Here is a 17,050-nt window from a genome sequence, read left to right on the forward strand (position 1 = left end):
TTTGCTGGCACCTCCAATCAGCTGATCAGCAATACCTACAAAGCCCTACACAAACACTGGCAACCAGCTGATTGTCGAGGTTGCAAATGGCTGTGCCCAAAGGGTTTGCAGGACCCCAACGATCAACTGATTGCTGGGGCTTGTATAGTGTACTGTGCATGGGGCTAATCACTGGGGATTGCAAATCACTGTGCCTTTGATTTCAAACTGCATGAGCAGGACATGGTTGCCCGATGAACCATTTCCCCATCCCTGCTCTAGATTCTGCCTAGCCCACAGCCTGTGCAAGAAATGAAAACACGGCGCAAAAGTTTTGATCTCTTTTGACAATCTCCCAGAGAGAAGCTACATGCCTGGGCTGCTGCTCTGTACCTGGCCAGGAGTGGTGGCAACTGCCCCGGCTCCTTGCAATAATAATTAGCAATAACTGCATATGTTCTGGAATAAAACGGTGTGCCAGAGCTTGGCTTCCTGCATAGGTGTTGGAGAAGGCGGCAAAAGTGTTGTGCATTTGTGACAAATCCAGTAGCTCAAGATTCACTCCCAGGGCCACGTTTGAAACACCAAATAAATTTGCGATTGCAGGCAAAGACAAATGGCAGCAGCTCTGAATCACTACGAAATGATTCAGTTCCCACATCACTGCAAACTTGAATTTCAAAATATCTGCTGAGATAGTAAACACGATTGTTTGATACTGGTAAACTCTGACTTTAACAGCTATATCTTTCGGGAATTAGCATAACCATTGTTTAGGATGCAGTAGATTATACTAGAGTTTCAAGAAAACTGCAGTAGCTGCAACCTTTCTGCTCTTCTCATCTGCACTGCCTCCCTGAAGAGAGGTCTCATCTCCAGGCTTGGGAGAAATCCCAGGTCAACGTTCTTCCTTTCAATCCACAGCCATGCCTCCAGCAGTGGAGTAGCTTTACACCCACCTGAGAACTGGGGCAACCAATTCCCCTCTCCACACAGGCGGACACCCTTCATGTCTGTATGATTTATTGTGTTTTATATTCTGCTGGAAGCCACCCAGAGTGGCTGGAGAAACCTAGCCACAATTGGTGGGGCACTGGCAGTGTTTTTCCAGGGGCACTAGAAGTGTGTAAGGGTCTTGTGGTAATTCACAAAGTCCTAAACCATGGGCAAGCAAACTAAGGCTTGGGGGCCGGATGCGGCCCAATTGCCTTCTAAATCCGGCCCATGCACGGTCCAGGAATCAGCGTGTTTTTACATGGGTAGAATGTGTCTTTTTATTTAAATGCATCTCTGGGTTATTTGTGGGGCATAGGAATTCGTTCATTTTTTTAAAAAAAAAAAATATTCCGCCCCCCTACTAGGTTTGAGGAACAGTGGACTGGCCCCCTGCTGAAAAGGTTTGCTGACCCCTGTCCTAAACAACTTGGGCCGAAAGCACCTCAAAGTTGCCTGATTGCTTATGGAATCTTAAAATTGTAGAATTGGAAGGTACTCCCCCCCCCAAGGGTCATCTAGTTCAACCTCCAGCCATGCAGGAATCTCAGCTAAAGCATCCGTGACAGGTGGCCATCCAACCTTTCAAGGAAGGAGAGTCCACCACCTTCCGATGAAGTCCGTTCCACTGTAAAACAACTCTTATTGTCAGAAATGTTCCTGATGTTTAGTCAGAATCTCCTTTCTTGTAACTTGAAGCCATTGGTCCTACCCTCCAGAGAAGGAGAAAAAAAGCTTGCTCTCTTTTCCACGTGACAGCCCTTAATATATTCGAAGATGGCTATATATCTCTTCTCAGTATCCTCTTTTCCACGACAGAAGAACAGTGGGAGGCATCCTTATTTTCCGTCACACGTATTTAAAAAATGGCACTGTTCAGCAGGAATTCCTAACTGCCTTTGGAATTGACTTTGGAATTAATTCGTTCCGCGAGTGCTGTTGTATAGCAGAAATTTCGTCTTGCGAAGCACGGTCGGAGAAAGTGCGGTTTGATGAAAAAAGAAAAAAAAATGCAAAACGTTTTCGTTTTCGTTTTGCGAGTCACGGCCATAGGGAAATTCGTCTTGCGAGTCACCCTTTCATTAGCGAATGCCTTTCGTCTAGTGAGTTTTTCGTCTAGCGAGGCATTCGTCTTGTGAGGTACCACTGTAGTTTTTGTTGACGTGTGTTGCTGGTGCTTTTGATAGCTGGATTTGGGACCCAGCTGGATCCCATGACCTGGGGCCAGGTGTCAGGACCCACGGAGTCAGAGCAGCCCAGCCCACCTCTTTGCTCATGTTCTCTCACAGTCTGTTTATGCAGCACATATTTCTGATACCTGGGTGCCATAACTCAGAGGTGCCATAGCTCTGAAGTCTACACATCACATACGCAGCTGAGCGCAGTCTGCATAAACACATTCCCAGTCACAAGCACAAGATGTCCCCACTGCTGCAACTACAAGGCCAGTTACGCCTGGGCTGGCCTTAATTCGAGATAAGGGTCAGGAAGTAATTACAGTGGTACCTCTGGTTGCGAACAGGATCCGTTCCGGAGGCCCATTCGCAACATGAAAAGAGCGCAACCTGAATCGGCACAATTCGTTGCTTCTGCACATGCGCAAAGCACAATTTACCGCTTCTGCACATGTGGGCGCACCGAAACCTGGAAGTAACCCGTTCCGGTACTTTCGGGTTCGGCGCGTTCGTAACCCATAGCAAACACAACCCGCAGCAAACACAACCAGAGGTATGACTGTATTCTGTAGCCGAGTAGAGGACTTAGGCATGCTTTGTCCATGCACATTCCTAGCCAATAGCAATAGCAATAGTAATAATTTTTATTATTTACACCCCGCCCATCTGGCTGGGTTTCCCCAGTGACACAAGAAATCACACATTTGTGTGCTTGCTACAATGGTGTAAATGCTTTGTGATCTCTATACTCGGTCTTTTTCAGATATTCTGCTGAGATTCACTGTTGCAGCTTTTAATTAACTCTTTTTACCCTTCCACCCGCTGTCTCTTTATTGGCTTGGTGGAGACAACGTTCTGGACTTGGTAACACTTTTACCAATGTTACAATGGCTTTGTGTTGTACACTGCCTTGCTATGTTTCCTATGTAAGTGTGGTTTATACATATTCAAATAAACAAGTGAATGAATTATTTTTATTTTTATTAATCGGGCTGTCATTTTTCTGTTTTATTAGCTTTGGGCTTACCCTGAAAAGAGAGACCCGGATATAAGCCATAAACAAAATGAAAACTCTGACTTCTTATTGTGCCTGAGGTGACCAATTGCATGTTCCAGCCAGGGAAGAAGGCTTGAAGAGGTCATGGAGCTGGGGCAATGAGGGGCATGACTTAGGGAAGGTGAGATGGGAGCTAGGGAGAGCCCCAAGGGCCAGGCATGAAGGTCTGCAGGGCTGCATTGCCCCTCCGGCCTGAGGTTCCCTACTCCTATCTTACTCAGTCGTTATGGGTGATGAGGCCCTACTGGTCATGGCACAGGCTATGGTACCATGGCTGGGAGCCGCTAGAAAGTGGGCCTTTTTGATGGATCCATTTTCCCTCTGAGTTTAGGAGACCACCAATGACATCCAGGTGTCTTTTAAAAAGACGTTTTCTGGTACTCAGTCTCCTAGGCGTTCTCTGGTACTCAGTCTCAGCCTATTATAAGAATTTTTAATCCTCCCCTAGATTTTTAGTTGCATTTTCTTCCTGTATTTTAATATCTTGATGCGCATTTTAATATTGTTGCAAAGCGCCTCAAGACTTGCCACAGGAGGCGACACAGACATGTTTTGAATAAACAAATGGTTTATAGTGTTTTCATTTTGCTATTGCATTTGTTTTTGTACAAGGTTAGCTGCTCTGATCTCCCTTTGGAGGCTACAAATAAAAGGACGGTGGTGAAATGCTCGAAATTGAATTTCTGTACTTTATTATTATTGTTATTTTAAAAAAGTAAAGCTTGCTTGTTCACTACCAGATGTGTACATTTCTTGTTCTAGAACTTGCTAATGAACATTTGCTCCTCATTGTTCTCAGGATTTATTGCTTCCCAAAAACTCACCTGTGCCATTTTAATTTGTATCCTGTTTGTGTTCCAAAGAGGAAATTTATTTATTTATTCATACCACCCATCACCTCCAAATTCCACAGTGGTTTATAATACTTAGAACACAAGGTAAAAACAACTCGTGCCAGAGACACAGACAACTGCCACTCAAGCATTATGTCTGAATCTGACATGTGCAGCAAGCCCAGGGCTGCAAGTAACCCCACCCCCTGTCACTACCCAAAAACCTTCCTGCCTGCTCAGTCCCCACAACCTTCCCATGTTGGGCACAGGAGGTCTGAAGGGGGTTTTTACCTACTTTTGCTGGAATATAAGTAGAAGCTTCTGAGCCTGTATTATCAGGGTCCCCAACTAAACAGCAGCTTCTACTTTTCTTCAAGCAAACTACAGCCATAAAACTATTAACTTTAAACAGGAGGGCAATAAAGCATCCCCACCGACCAGGATTTGCCAACCAGGTGCTCTCCAGATGTTTTGGACCACATCTGGAGAAGGCTGGAGAAGACATTGGCAAGTCATTCTGTGACTCAACAGTTCTCTCAGTCTGACTAACCAACAGCCTCAGGGAAACGCCAAGGCCTGGTTGAAGAGACACATCTTTACAAATTAAAAAACCGGGGGGGGGGGAATAGTCAAAGAGTGACAGACCTCCAGAGGGAAGGAGTTCTTACCTAGCACATTGACGAAGAGATCAAAAAACTGGAAAGTGAGAAGAGGCTCGTTCATGTGGCCATAGTAATCTGCTATGGTTCTGAATACATCTCTTTCAAATCCTGAGTATGTCGGTTGTTTCAGATCTGGACACCTGGGCCCTATTGTGATGGAGGCAAAGGAGAGAGAAGAAATGAATGGCTTGTGCTGGCCGACAGAAATTATCAACAGTTACATTTCTACAGTTACACTCGTGTATCCACAAGAGCAAAGAGGAAACGGACAAATTATTTGACAGGAGGGGTGAAATGTGTGGAATTCATCAGATCAGAGTAGACTAGAATTCTGCCTCCTCATCAGAACACTTTTTCTGACCAATGAGTGACCAAGGATTTCTACCCTTCAAGCCAATCAGAAATGAAATTGTACAACCCTCCAACTCGATGCAAGAGCCCAGCTTTCCCCTAGACTAGTCTTATGCATCAACGGGCAGTTAGTATTTCAAGCTTAACTCTTCATATAACCCCATATGCACATTAAACTCTAATACACTGTATACAGAAAAACCCTGCCCCAGTGAATTCTCCACAACAAATTGGGTTGGCAGAGATGCTGCTTTCTCAGTACCGGTATTACTTTACCCTCTAGGATGGCAATGTGAGGAGGACCACACGGCATATACTCTGACATAATGGGCGGGTGGTGGATTTGTCCCAGGGCAGGGGTCTGCAACCTTTAAGACCAAAAGAGCCACTTGGACCCGTTTCCGAAGGAAAAAAAAAACTGGGAGCCGCAAAACCATTGCGACATTTAAAACAAATATAACACTGCATTTTATTTTTAAAAATCCGATTTAAATTTTAAAAAATCCGATTTAAATAAAAAAAATCCGATTTAAATAAAAAAAATCCATTTTTTTAAAAAAAATCATTCATTTTTATCCACCCTGGGGACCACTACCAGGTCACAGCCTGATCCAAGGTGGGTTGCGACAGCATACAAATATTTGATTTGTTGTTGTTGTTTTTAAAAAAATGAGTCCTCAACTGCACACTTGTGTTAAATGTTTGTCCCATGTCTTATTGAAGACTGCTGGCTTTTACAATAATCTTAGTGTCTTTTACCCTTAATATTCCAGACCAGAGGCTATGTTCACCTCTTCCAACCTCCTCTCTTGCTAAATAAAGCACAGAATTGCACCAGAGAAGCCTGTGATGTTTGTGCTGACTTGCATACAGGTGGCTGTAGTAGTTCGTAGTGTTCAAACCTTTTTAGGGGAGTTCCCTGCCCCCTTAATGACAATGGCGATAGATTTTGCACATGAACACAGATCCAAGTTAGGACTCCTCTCTTCCACGCCAACAGGTGCTTTGTCAAGGCTCCCCTAACACACACTCAGGACAGAGGAAAAACTGCAAAACGTCCCGGCCTTGCTCCGGGGCGGAGAGAGACGCGCGCCTGCGAGAGCGCGGTCTGAGGCTGCGAGCGGAACCAGGAGCAAAGGAGGCAGCGGCAGGGAAACAGGCGCCGCTTCCTCGACCATTTTTAAAAAGAGGGCTTCCCCCCTCGCCCTCACCTGCCACCCGCCGCCCCTGGCCCAGCCCGCAGCTGCCTACCTCGTCGTCGCCTCGACGCAGCAGCCAGCAGCCTTCTGAGAGGAACCGCGGCCAGCCCTCCCCCGCGGTCCCACGACCCAGCCGAGGAGTCCTGGCCTCCAGTGCCCGTGCGGGGACGCATCTGAAGGCCCCCTTCCTGCCCCCATCCCGTCCCGCCTCCCAGCTGCCTCTGGATGCCGCGGGGTCCCACATACCCGCCGACCCCGGAGCTCCCCTGTCCGCCCCAAGGCCGCCTCCCACGCTAGGAAGACTCCCGGAGCTGGGCAGGGTTGGTCCTGCTAGGCAGGCTTGGGGGGCAGCCTCTCCCATGGGCGCCTGCTTCGGAGGCAGAGGCGGGGTCTTCAAAGTTCCCCCTCCCGCTCACCCAGCTCCATCTCTTCCCGAAGGAGCGTGCGCGCCTCAGGCGCGCTCCCTGCCAGAACCCTCGGCTGAGCTGCACCACCTCTACTGCGTCCCCACCGCCTCCAAGCCCCGCTGCCCCGCTGTTCAAGGCCAGGTGATCCTGGGTACGCCCCTGAGCAGCGCCCTCAGCCTCCGGAGGGCGGGCCGCCGGCCAGCTGGAGGGCGGTCGCTGCCAGCTGGAGAAGTGGGCGGGCGTATCCGCCCTGGAGCCGCGGCAGCCGTGTAAAAGAGCCGCATGCGGCTCCGGAGCCGCAGGTTGCTGACCCCCGTCCCAGGGGCTTCTAGTGGCTCACATCCAATGAAAGCATTGTACATGGAGGGAGATCTTCACAAAGATTGTTTCAGATGGAACAATCACACAGAAGTAGCTGCCCATATCAGTCAGTTCTGGGTGATGGTTGATAATGTGATACAACATAGCAGGCCAATGCCCAGCATGAGGATTTAAGATGAGGACTACCACATAAGGTACCCATAACTGATGAGCAGCCAATGTTTCCAAATAAACAGCCAAGCATCCCAGAGCCATACGTGTGAAGAGGAAGAGGAAGGGGTAGGGCTATAAAGCTGCTCAGCTGGGGCTTAGTCAATGATGAAGCAGAATCCAAACATATTGTGCTCCCTGTGACTCCATGCAAGACAGTTTTCTTGTTGTCTTGAACGTCTTGATCCACTGAGCAGTTCCTAAGGCTCCCCAGTAATACAAAAGCAGCAAAGGTAGTAGGAATGGGACACTCTACTATGAACTAAGTTCCACCCATGTGAGCTTGGACTTTTGTCCTTACTGAGCAAACAGGGAAGGAACAACACTGTGCAGAGTGTGATGATGAATGAAGCCTTATTAACCGAGCAAGTTGGAGTTAACTCTCTATTGGCAAAAACAGGATCTGCACAGAAGTGTCAGGCCAAATGAGCACAGCAACTCTTCTCCAGCAGGTCTTGCCCACAAGAAGCAGTTGCTGAAAATGAAGGTTTCTGCCTTCCCACAGTTGTCTTAGCTTCCTCCTCCCCCGGGGCCTTCCCAAGCAATCTGAGACTACGCCTGTCTCTGCTCCTCCCTCTTCATACTTCATACTTCTTCTAGTCCTGGGTTCCGTCCTCTCCCCCATGCTTTTTAATATCTATATGAAGCCACTGGGAGAGATCATCAGGGGGTTTGGGCTAGGTGTTCATCAGTATGCAGATGACACCCAGCTCCACCTCTTGTTTAAGTAAGAACCAGTGAAGGTGGTGAAGGTCTTGTGAGAGTGCCTGGAGGCGGTTGGAGGATGGATGGTGGCTAACAGATTGAGGTTGAATCCTGACAAGACAGAAGTACTGTTTTGGGGGGACAGGGGGTGGGTGGGTGTGGGAGACCCTACCTGCCCGCAGACTGTCTCGCCAGAGTGGTGCATGCTCTGGTTATCTCCCGCTTGGACTACTGCAATGCGCTCTACGTGGGGCTACCTTTGAAGGTGACCCGGAAACTGCAATTAATCCAGAATGCGGCAGCTAGACTGGTGACTGCGAGTGGCTGCCGGGACCACATAACACCAGTCCTGAGAGATCTACATTGGCTCCCAGTACGTTTCCGAGCACAATTCAAAGTGTTGGTGCTGACCTTTAAAGCCCTAAACGGCCTCAGTCCTGTATACCTGAAGGAGCGTCTCCACCCCCATCGTTTAGCCCGGACACTGAGATCCAGCACCGAGGGCCTTCTGGCGGTTCCCTCACTGTGAGAAGCAAAGCTACAGGGAACCAGGCAGAGGGCCTTCTCGGTAGTAGCACCCGCCCTGTGGAAGGCCCTCCCATCAGAGGTCAAAGAGATAAACAACTACCTGACATTTAGAAAATACCTGAAGGCAGCCCTGTTTAGGGAAGTTTTTAATCTGTGATAATTTAATGTATTTTAATATCTGTTGGAGGCCGCCCAGAGAGACCCAGCCAGATGGGTGGGATACAAATTTATTATTATTATTATTATTATTATTATTATTATTATTACTAATTTTACAGAGCATAATGATGAATGAAGCCTTATTTGCCCTTGTCAAAGTGGCTTTCTTGAAACAGAAAAGGGGGAGGAGCTTCCCTATTCACACTGAAATCAAACTGATACTTACAACTTGCCAGACACTTCATTGCTGACAGCACCCAGTGAGGCAGCTCCTCTGCAGTGAATAGAGATGAGAATTTTCAAAAATTGTTAAATATATCAACAATGACTTTTACGAAGCAGAGGAATGGATTTACAAGCTACAGGAAATCCTCATCCAGGAGCTATTACATGAACAGCCATAGAGTCATCCCAATCAACTCCAGGGTGGTAGCCTGGCAGAAGGCTTTCTATGTGGCAACCAGAGTTGTGGAACTTCCTCCCAACAGGGGTGTGTTTGGCATCTTTCTTATACATCTTTCAACAAAGCCTCGAGACTCTTCTCTTTACCCTGGCTTTTGGAAACTGGGATGTATATTTTCAGGACCTGCCTTATTTCAGTGATTGCAAGTTGTTTTACATGGTTTTCAACACTGTGCTTTAACTGATGTAACCCGCCCTGGGAACCTCGGGGAAAGGGCAGTTAAATAGTAATGATGATGGTGATTAGGACGGTGATTTCCATCAGAGAAGTACACAATACAGCCTCCACCTCTGTCTTGAGCCATAAAAAAGTACAGCATGTGTCTCTGAGGACAGACATAGTCACTCTTTATCAGGGTTTACGAAACGTGGGTCTCCGGCTGGTTTTGGTCTACAACTCCCATGACCCCTAGCTAGCAGAACCAGTGGTCAGGGATGATGGGAATTGTAGTCCAAAAAAAGCTACTGGAGACCCAAGTTTGGAAAACCCTGCTCTATATCTTTGGACAGTTTGTATTGGTGGCAGCTGCTCATTTCCATCCCAAGAACCACTTCACATATGGCACAGGTGGAAACAACTGTGTGCTACTTAGACCCATTGAACCCAAGTTAGTTAACTTCAATTGGCCTCCTCTAAGTAGGACTGCCATTGGATACAACCCAACATCTTTGCAGAACAAGTGCTATTATTTGAACAGGTTAGTCACTTGTTGCACAATAAAAATTTCCAAATGACCTCCATTTTTTACAAGCACAAGGACATGTGTGTTAATAACAATAATAATAAAATTTAAAAGTAAATAATAATACATTATAATAAAAACATTTGCAGTGGATTATGATCTGTTAAGCAGCCCCTAATAATAGCAGCAAAATGCTTCAGCAGCACAGGATCATCTAGGTTAGCTCATGTAGTCTAGCATCCTGTTCTCACAGTGGCCAACCAGATGCCTGTGGGAAACCCACAACAGGACCTGAGAACAAGAGCCCTCTCCCTTCCTGGCATCTTCAGCAACTGGTATTCAGAAGCATTACTATCTCTGACCATGGAGGCAGAATAGCCATCGGTAGCCTTATCCTCTGTGAATTTGTCTAATCCTCTTTTAAGGCCATCCAAGCTGCTGGCCACCACGGCTTCCCGCACAAAGGAATTCCGCAACAATACGCTGCAGAATTACCATAGTGCAACAAAGACCTATGCGCACAAATGCGTCAAGTTTGGAAACAGGGAAGCACCGGTATTTAATTTTGCGGAGCGACAGGGAGCCTTCTAAACAGATGTAACTGCAGAAAAGCAAAACTCATGCTGCCTTCAGATTACGTGCCTGCAGATTATCTCCATACAAAGGATGTGTCACGTGGGGAAGCCACCCTTAATAAGAAACAATTATGCCACGTTTGTTGGTTGCGTACTTAGCCTCAAACAGGTTGGCATCACATAAAAGGAAATTACTCAGCAAGGTGATGTTGAATCATGAAACTTTAACACTTCTGCTTATCTACTTAAAGGTAAAGGGACCCCTGACTATTAGGTCCAGTCACTGACAACTCTGGGGTTGCGGCGCTCATCTTGCTTTACTGGCCAAGGGAGCTGGCGTACAGCTTCCGGGTCATGTGGCATGTCTAAGCCGCTTCTGGCAAACCAGAGCAGTGCATGGAAATGCGGTTTACCTTCCCGCTGGAGTGGTACCTATTTATCTACTTGCACTTCGTGCTTTCAAACTGCTAGGTTGGCAGGAGCAGGGACCGAGCAACGGGAGCTCACTCCGTTGCGGGAATTCAAACCGCCAACCTTCTGATCGGCAAGCCCTAGGCTCTGTGGTTTAACCCACAGCACAAGAACAGCCTGGCTTTTAACTATGGATTTGTTTACCTCCGTAAAAAATAGTGTACAATTTCCACCTAATGCTCTTACTAGTTCAGAATGTCTTATGGAAAGGAAATGAAGTTGTATTCATGGATAACTTATCAGAAATCATTCAAAAATATACAGTTAAATAGTCCAAACTTGAGAAGCCCTGCAAACAACTAAATAAATGTAAATAACATGACATTCCCCAATATACTCTTTGATGGTATATGGTAATTTTCTTCTTCTGGGGAGAAAAGTCTATCTTTTAGATGATTCAGCTACAAAATGTCCCCCCCCCACCGCTGAATTACCATATTATCAAGCCCAAATCCTAGAAAAGCTGTAACAAACTAAACAAATTCCAGTGGTACCTCAGGTTAAGAACTTAATTAGTTCTGGAGGTCCGTTCTTAACCTGAAACTGTTCCTAGACCTGAGGTACCACTTTAGCTAATGGGGCCTCCCGCTGCCACCGCCGCGCGATTTCTGTTCTCATCCTGAAGCAAAGTTCTTAACCTGAGGTACTATTTCTGAGTCTGTAACCTGAAGCGTCTGTGACCTGAAGCGTTAGTAAACTGAGGTACCACTGTACTCTACTTACTTGATTTATCTTCTAGGATGACAACCCCCTGCTTGTTGACATTATACACATTCTGAATTATATGCTTTGGATTCACAAGTTTAATGTCCAGCATGTCATTCAGAGAATCCAAGCCTAAAGTCTTTTGCAAGCTGCAACAAGAGGGTGGGGGGTGGGGAAACAAACAGGTTTATCAGACTAGCAGCACAGTTAGTTGTAGAAGCACCACACATCACATTGAAGTACTTTTACTGGAATACAAAAAGTTCAGACAGATGGAGTATGTTTTAATAGGGATCACAAGCCGCCTCAAAGCTCACAATACCAATAGAAAAAGTAACATTCTGGTTTAAAATGAATGCTATACAGACACAGCGCCCATATATTTCAGATACATGTGACTGTAATGCTGAGGTTGCATGTCATAATGGAAAACCCATTCTTACCCATCAAAGGGCATTTTATAAATGCCAACCCACCCCACCAGTTGGGAAAACCAGTGAGTGTCCACACGCTAGTTTGCCCCACCTGCTCTAGAGAACAAAACAACCCCAAAATACCTAAAGGCATCACACACCGCATTCCAGCAATATTCTGTAGTATATAATGGAAAGGAACAGGGCCGGATTTAGGTTTGATGAGGCCCTAAGCTACTGAAGGTAATGGGGCCCTTTATATGTCCAGCTGCACTTTGGCAACAACAAATTGTCACTGTTTTTTGTGTTGAATATATGCTATATGGTAATTTATGGACCTAACAGGTATCTAAAGCCATTTTATTTGTTTTTTATCTTATATTTTGGAAATGTACATCCAGTTTTTTGGGGCCCCCAAGAGAGTGGGGCCCTAAGCTATAGCTTGTTTAGCTTATATGTAAATCCGTCACTGGAAAGGAATGGTAGTGATCTATTTGTTACACTTCTTTTCGCCTTTCCATACAGAATAGACAAAACCATCCATGTCTAAACAGTGGGATGGCCAGGGGCCCTGTGGGTGGATTGAAAGCAGTGGATGTTGGTTACATGCATCACATAAGAACAGCCTGCAGGATCAGGCCAATGGCCCATCTAGTGCAGCATCCTGTTCTCACAGTGACCAACCAGATGCCTGTGGGAAACCTGCAAGCAGGATTCAAGCAGGAGAGCTCTCTCCCTTCCTGGGGGTTCCAGCAACTGCCTCCAACTGTGGAAGCAGAACACAGCCATCATGAAGAAGCCTTCAAAAGCCTTCTCCTCCATGAATTTATCTAATCCTCTTTGAGAGCCATATAGGTTGGCAGCCATCACTTCTTCCTGTGAGACTGAGTTCCACAGTTTAACTATATGCTGTGCGAAGATGTATTCTCATGGGTTGTTGTTTTTTATAAAAGGCTGGGCATAGCAGTTCAGGGGCTGGAGTCAACAAGCAAGCTGAAAAAAGGCAAAAGAATTTCAGTTTATGGATTACTGAATTGCTGACTTTGTATTTTCTTAGTGGCAAGTTGGAATATTTATTTGTTTGTCTGTTTGTTTGTTTGTTTATTGCAAAGCACAGCCTGTTGCTTTCTACTACTTACTCTCAGCTTAGGTTGACAGAGAAAGGTTCGTGCAATCTACTTACTGCGATAGAGTCATGGATCTCCATATATCTTCTAGATTTGACTCTGTTAATTGTCGGCGATGTACGAGTTTGCACGTTCCTACTTCTCCAATTGCAATACTGTGACGTTTGAACCACATTTCAGAATTCTACAAGAGACAAGAAAACTAACAAGTTTTAGTATTGTATATAATAATTCTTTCCCTTAATAAGGACCCTAATCCTACACCGATCCAGACCTTAGTTGCAAATAATTGCCAATTCTTCAGTACATTTCTAAGCAACAGCGCAGGGAAGATAATGTGTCCTACGTGCTAGTGCAGAATTCAGCAGCCAGGTTCCTCACCGGAGCAAGACAGTTTGAGCATATTACACCGATCCTGGTCTGACTGCACTGGCTACCAACTGGTTTCCAGGCCCAATTCAAAGGTTATAGGTTTTGACCTATAAAGCCTTAAACGGCTCAGGACCGCAATACCTCAAGGACCACCTCTTTCCATATGAACCTACCTGGACAATGAAATCATCTTCTGAGGCCCACCTTTGTGTGCCTCCTCCTCGAGAGGTCCGGAGTGTGGTAACATGAGAACGGGCCTTCTCTGCAGTGGCTCCCCACCTGTGGAATGCTCTCCCCAGGGAAGTTCGCCTGGTGCCCTCATTATATACCTTTAGGTGCCAGGCAAAAACGTTCCTTTTTAACCAGGCCTTTGGTTGATCTGATTGACATCCTATGCCCTTATAACCCGCAGCGCCACCCACGCCCCATTATTGATTAATCATGGTCCATAGCAATTATGTTCTTTTCCCTGAGGGAGGAAGGGAATGTTGGTGATGACAATACCAAAGTCACAGCCCAGGATTTGCTGGTCCACACCCAGGTGGAAGTCAGCTCCAAAAGGTGTCAGGGACTGGTCTGGGTGTAACAACACTTCTCCACAGAGCCTGATTGGCTCCTCTGTTGCTCGCCACTTGGGAGGAACCAAAGGATGCCTTTCACAGATATGTCAGTGAACAGGAGCTTGTAGTTAGCATCTTCTGCATCAAAATGATATTCGTATAGATGAAAATCTTACCAACAGGAGGGGCTTCCCTGGGATCTGTTCTCGGAAAGAATCTCTTTCAAAATCATTCCAGTTTGGGAATTTGACAACTTCCTTTCGGTATGGGGATCGTTTGGGATATGGTTTCAGTGGCGAGAAAGGAGGAAATCTAGAATGAAAAACAAAATGTTAAAGCCACAATTGAGTCCAGCTTGTGAACATTGTGAGAGGCAGGGAGAGAGAGAGGACTCACATCTTGGTGTAATCTAATTGTTTGAGGCACATGTGAAATGTTTTACACACTGGCCTTCTTGACCTAGAAGCTGATTCTGGGATGAATCCAATGAAGTCATCAATGTGCAAAAGGAAAGGGTGGAACTCTTTCATATCATGCACTGACTTTGTTGATGGAAACAGCAGAATAATATTCTATTGCTCCATCAACATGGACCCTTTCCAGAGCTGGGCAGGTTAATGAAAAAAGTAATGGGCCCCATCTGCACTATAGATTTAAAGCAGTATCATACCACTTTAAACAGTCCTGGCTTCCCCCAAATAATCCTGGGAACTGTAGTTCGCTAAGCATACTGAGAGCTCTTAGGAGACCCCTGTTCCCCTCACAGAGCTACAATTCCCAGAATTTCCTGGGTAGAGGGTTGATTGTTAAACCACTCTGGGAAACGTAGCTCTGTAAAAGGAATAAGCGCCTCGCAATAATTATCATTACCATGGTTTGCAGGATTCTTTGGGGAAAGGCATGACTGTTTAAAATTGTATGATACTGCTTTAAATCTATAGTGCAGATGGGGCCAAGGGGAAATGCCCACATGAGGAAAGTGGATGGGTGAAAAACCAGAAGCTAGTATGTTCTTCTAGAGAGCAGCCTCTCAGGGAGCAGTTTCTCCCATTAAGTTACTTATAGAATTATACAGCAGCTCAAAACTAGTACAGCTCATCAGCTGCAGTGTTATCCTTTGACCCTAAATCAAGTCAAACCACAGACCCAATTGATAACTTTTGCTCTTTGCCTGTGAAAAAAAGAAAGGGCAACTGACCCAGGCCATTATTCTGAAAATAACAAAGCTTAGATTAAGGCTTTAGTAGGGTTACCAGACATCCCTGGTTCCCAGGGACAGTCCCCAGATTTGCAAATCTGTCCCCGGGAAATGTGGCAGCTGCAGCCTCAGCAGCCCAGAGCCAGCCTGGTAGCGCAGCTGGCTCTGACTGGCTTCAGGAGCTGCTCACTGCCTGCTGCCACCGCCACTGCTGAAGGAGACATCCGGCAGTACAGATCTCCTGCCCCTTTCCCCCTTTGTTTTGACAGATCAGGGGAGGCTCGGGAGTCGCAGGCGGGCGGCCGTTGCCCAGGAGGGACGCAATGCGTGCGGTTTCTCTGCTAGTCAAGGTGCAAAGCCTTTCTTTTGCAGCCTGTGAAACATAAGTGTGCAGTTTTTAAAAAACTGGGCAATGGCGCACCACCCACCCGTGACTCCCAAGCCTCCCCCTTTCCCCCTTTGACTGACCTGATTTAAAGCACCTTTATACAATATGCATGTGTGTTTGGGCCCAGGGTATTTTGCCTCACCATCCCAACTACTGAATCCCTGTTGCTACTCAGCTTCCAAAAAAAAAAAAGTGTCCCCGGATTCATTGAAAAAAATCTGGTAACCATACTTTAGGCATCATCGATTGCTGTGTAAATAAGCTTCCCCTATGTGTTCCTAGGCTATTTAATTCATTTTTTAATCACTCGCCATAAAACATCCCAAAGCAATTTAACAATAAAGACAGCAACAGTAAAAGCAACTAAACTTCCACCTGCAATAATTACTAGGTGCGGGGGGGGGGGGAGAGAGAGAGAGAGAGAGAGAGAGAGAGACTGTTTGCAATTGTCCACCAGATGGTGCTCCAAATATATCCATTGTCCTGAAAGTTAAGAACATGCTTTGGTGGATAGGATATACAATAGACCTCCAAAACCACAGCTTTAGTTTACTGCATTGATCCCTGGCAAGTTAATTCACTCTACAGGGACAGCACAGCCATACAAAATTCTTAATAAAAAAAAAAAAAACTGGCAAAATAATACCAAACTGCTGAACAATTAACACCAAGCATTGCTGCTGTAATCTGAAAGTTCATTTCCGGTTTTGTTTTTAAGAAGGGAAAATAGTTAAGAACCATGCTTTGTCAGTACTCTATTCCACATCCTCCTTGAGTGGTTTTGCCAGTCTGGAATGTGATGCTGAACTGTAGTAATGCCTCTTGCTTGAGTCTTGATGGAAAGAGAGGGGTGTGTGCGTTTGTCTGCGCAAAAGCCTCTGGATTTCTGCATGGCTGGAATGTAGCCAACTGTACAAAGGTTTGAGTCACATATTTTGATCCACCCATTGTTACCTTTGCCCTGCCTTACGTTATTCTATAAAATATATATTTATTTCATCTTCTGGTACAGAAGCAGGTAGAACAAATGCCAAAAAGACAAACGGAACAGAAGGAAGGATGGATGGAAGGAAGGAAGGAAGGAAGGAAGGAAGGAAGGACAGTCCAATAAAAGAGAAAAACAATACAGTGGAAACACAATTATTATTATTTATTAAATTTGTATACCACCCTTCATACCGGTTCACAGAATAAAAAGATAAAATGATTACTCAGCATCATGTACATTATGTGAGAAAGCACCACAGGGATACAGAGATACCTGGGTTTTCGTACGTAATCCGTTCCGGAAGACCAAGTTCCAAAACCGAAAACTCAATATGGAAAACTCAATACAGAAGCCACGGTTCCAGTTCGATTTCAAAGGCATGTTCAAAAACCGAAGCACTGACTTCTGAGTTTTCGGCATTCAAATTCTGAAATGTTCGTTGATGGAGACGTTAGAAAACCGAGGTACCACTGTACAAGAAAAATACTGCAAAATATATTTTTGGCTCTATAGACAGTCACGATCCCAA

General features: G+C 45.7%; 1 protein-coding gene across 1 annotated transcript in view; it reads right to left on the minus strand.

Annotated features, from left to right (window-relative positions):
* DEPDC1B (DEP domain containing 1B) overlaps positions 1 to 17,050 on the minus strand; it is a 35,222-nt gene that overhangs the window by 11,828 nt on the left and 6,344 nt on the right. The window contains exons 3-7 of the mRNA XM_033163732.1: positions 14,124 to 14,259; positions 13,072 to 13,199; positions 11,494 to 11,624; positions 8,806 to 8,853; positions 4,706 to 4,846 (exon numbers count right to left, since the gene is read on the minus strand). Of these exons, the coding sequence (XP_033019623.1) occupies positions 4,706 to 4,846; positions 8,806 to 8,853; positions 11,494 to 11,624; positions 13,072 to 13,199; positions 14,124 to 14,259 (584 nt within the window). The remainder of the gene's footprint in view (positions 1 to 4,705; positions 4,847 to 8,805; positions 8,854 to 11,493; positions 11,625 to 13,071; positions 13,200 to 14,123; positions 14,260 to 17,050) is intronic.

This window comes from Lacerta agilis, chromosome 11, assembly GCF_009819535.1.
Source record: "Lacerta agilis isolate rLacAgi1 chromosome 11, rLacAgi1.pri, whole genome shotgun sequence".
Classification (NCBI taxonomy): Eukaryota; Metazoa; Chordata; class Lepidosauria; order Squamata; family Lacertidae; genus Lacerta; species Lacerta agilis.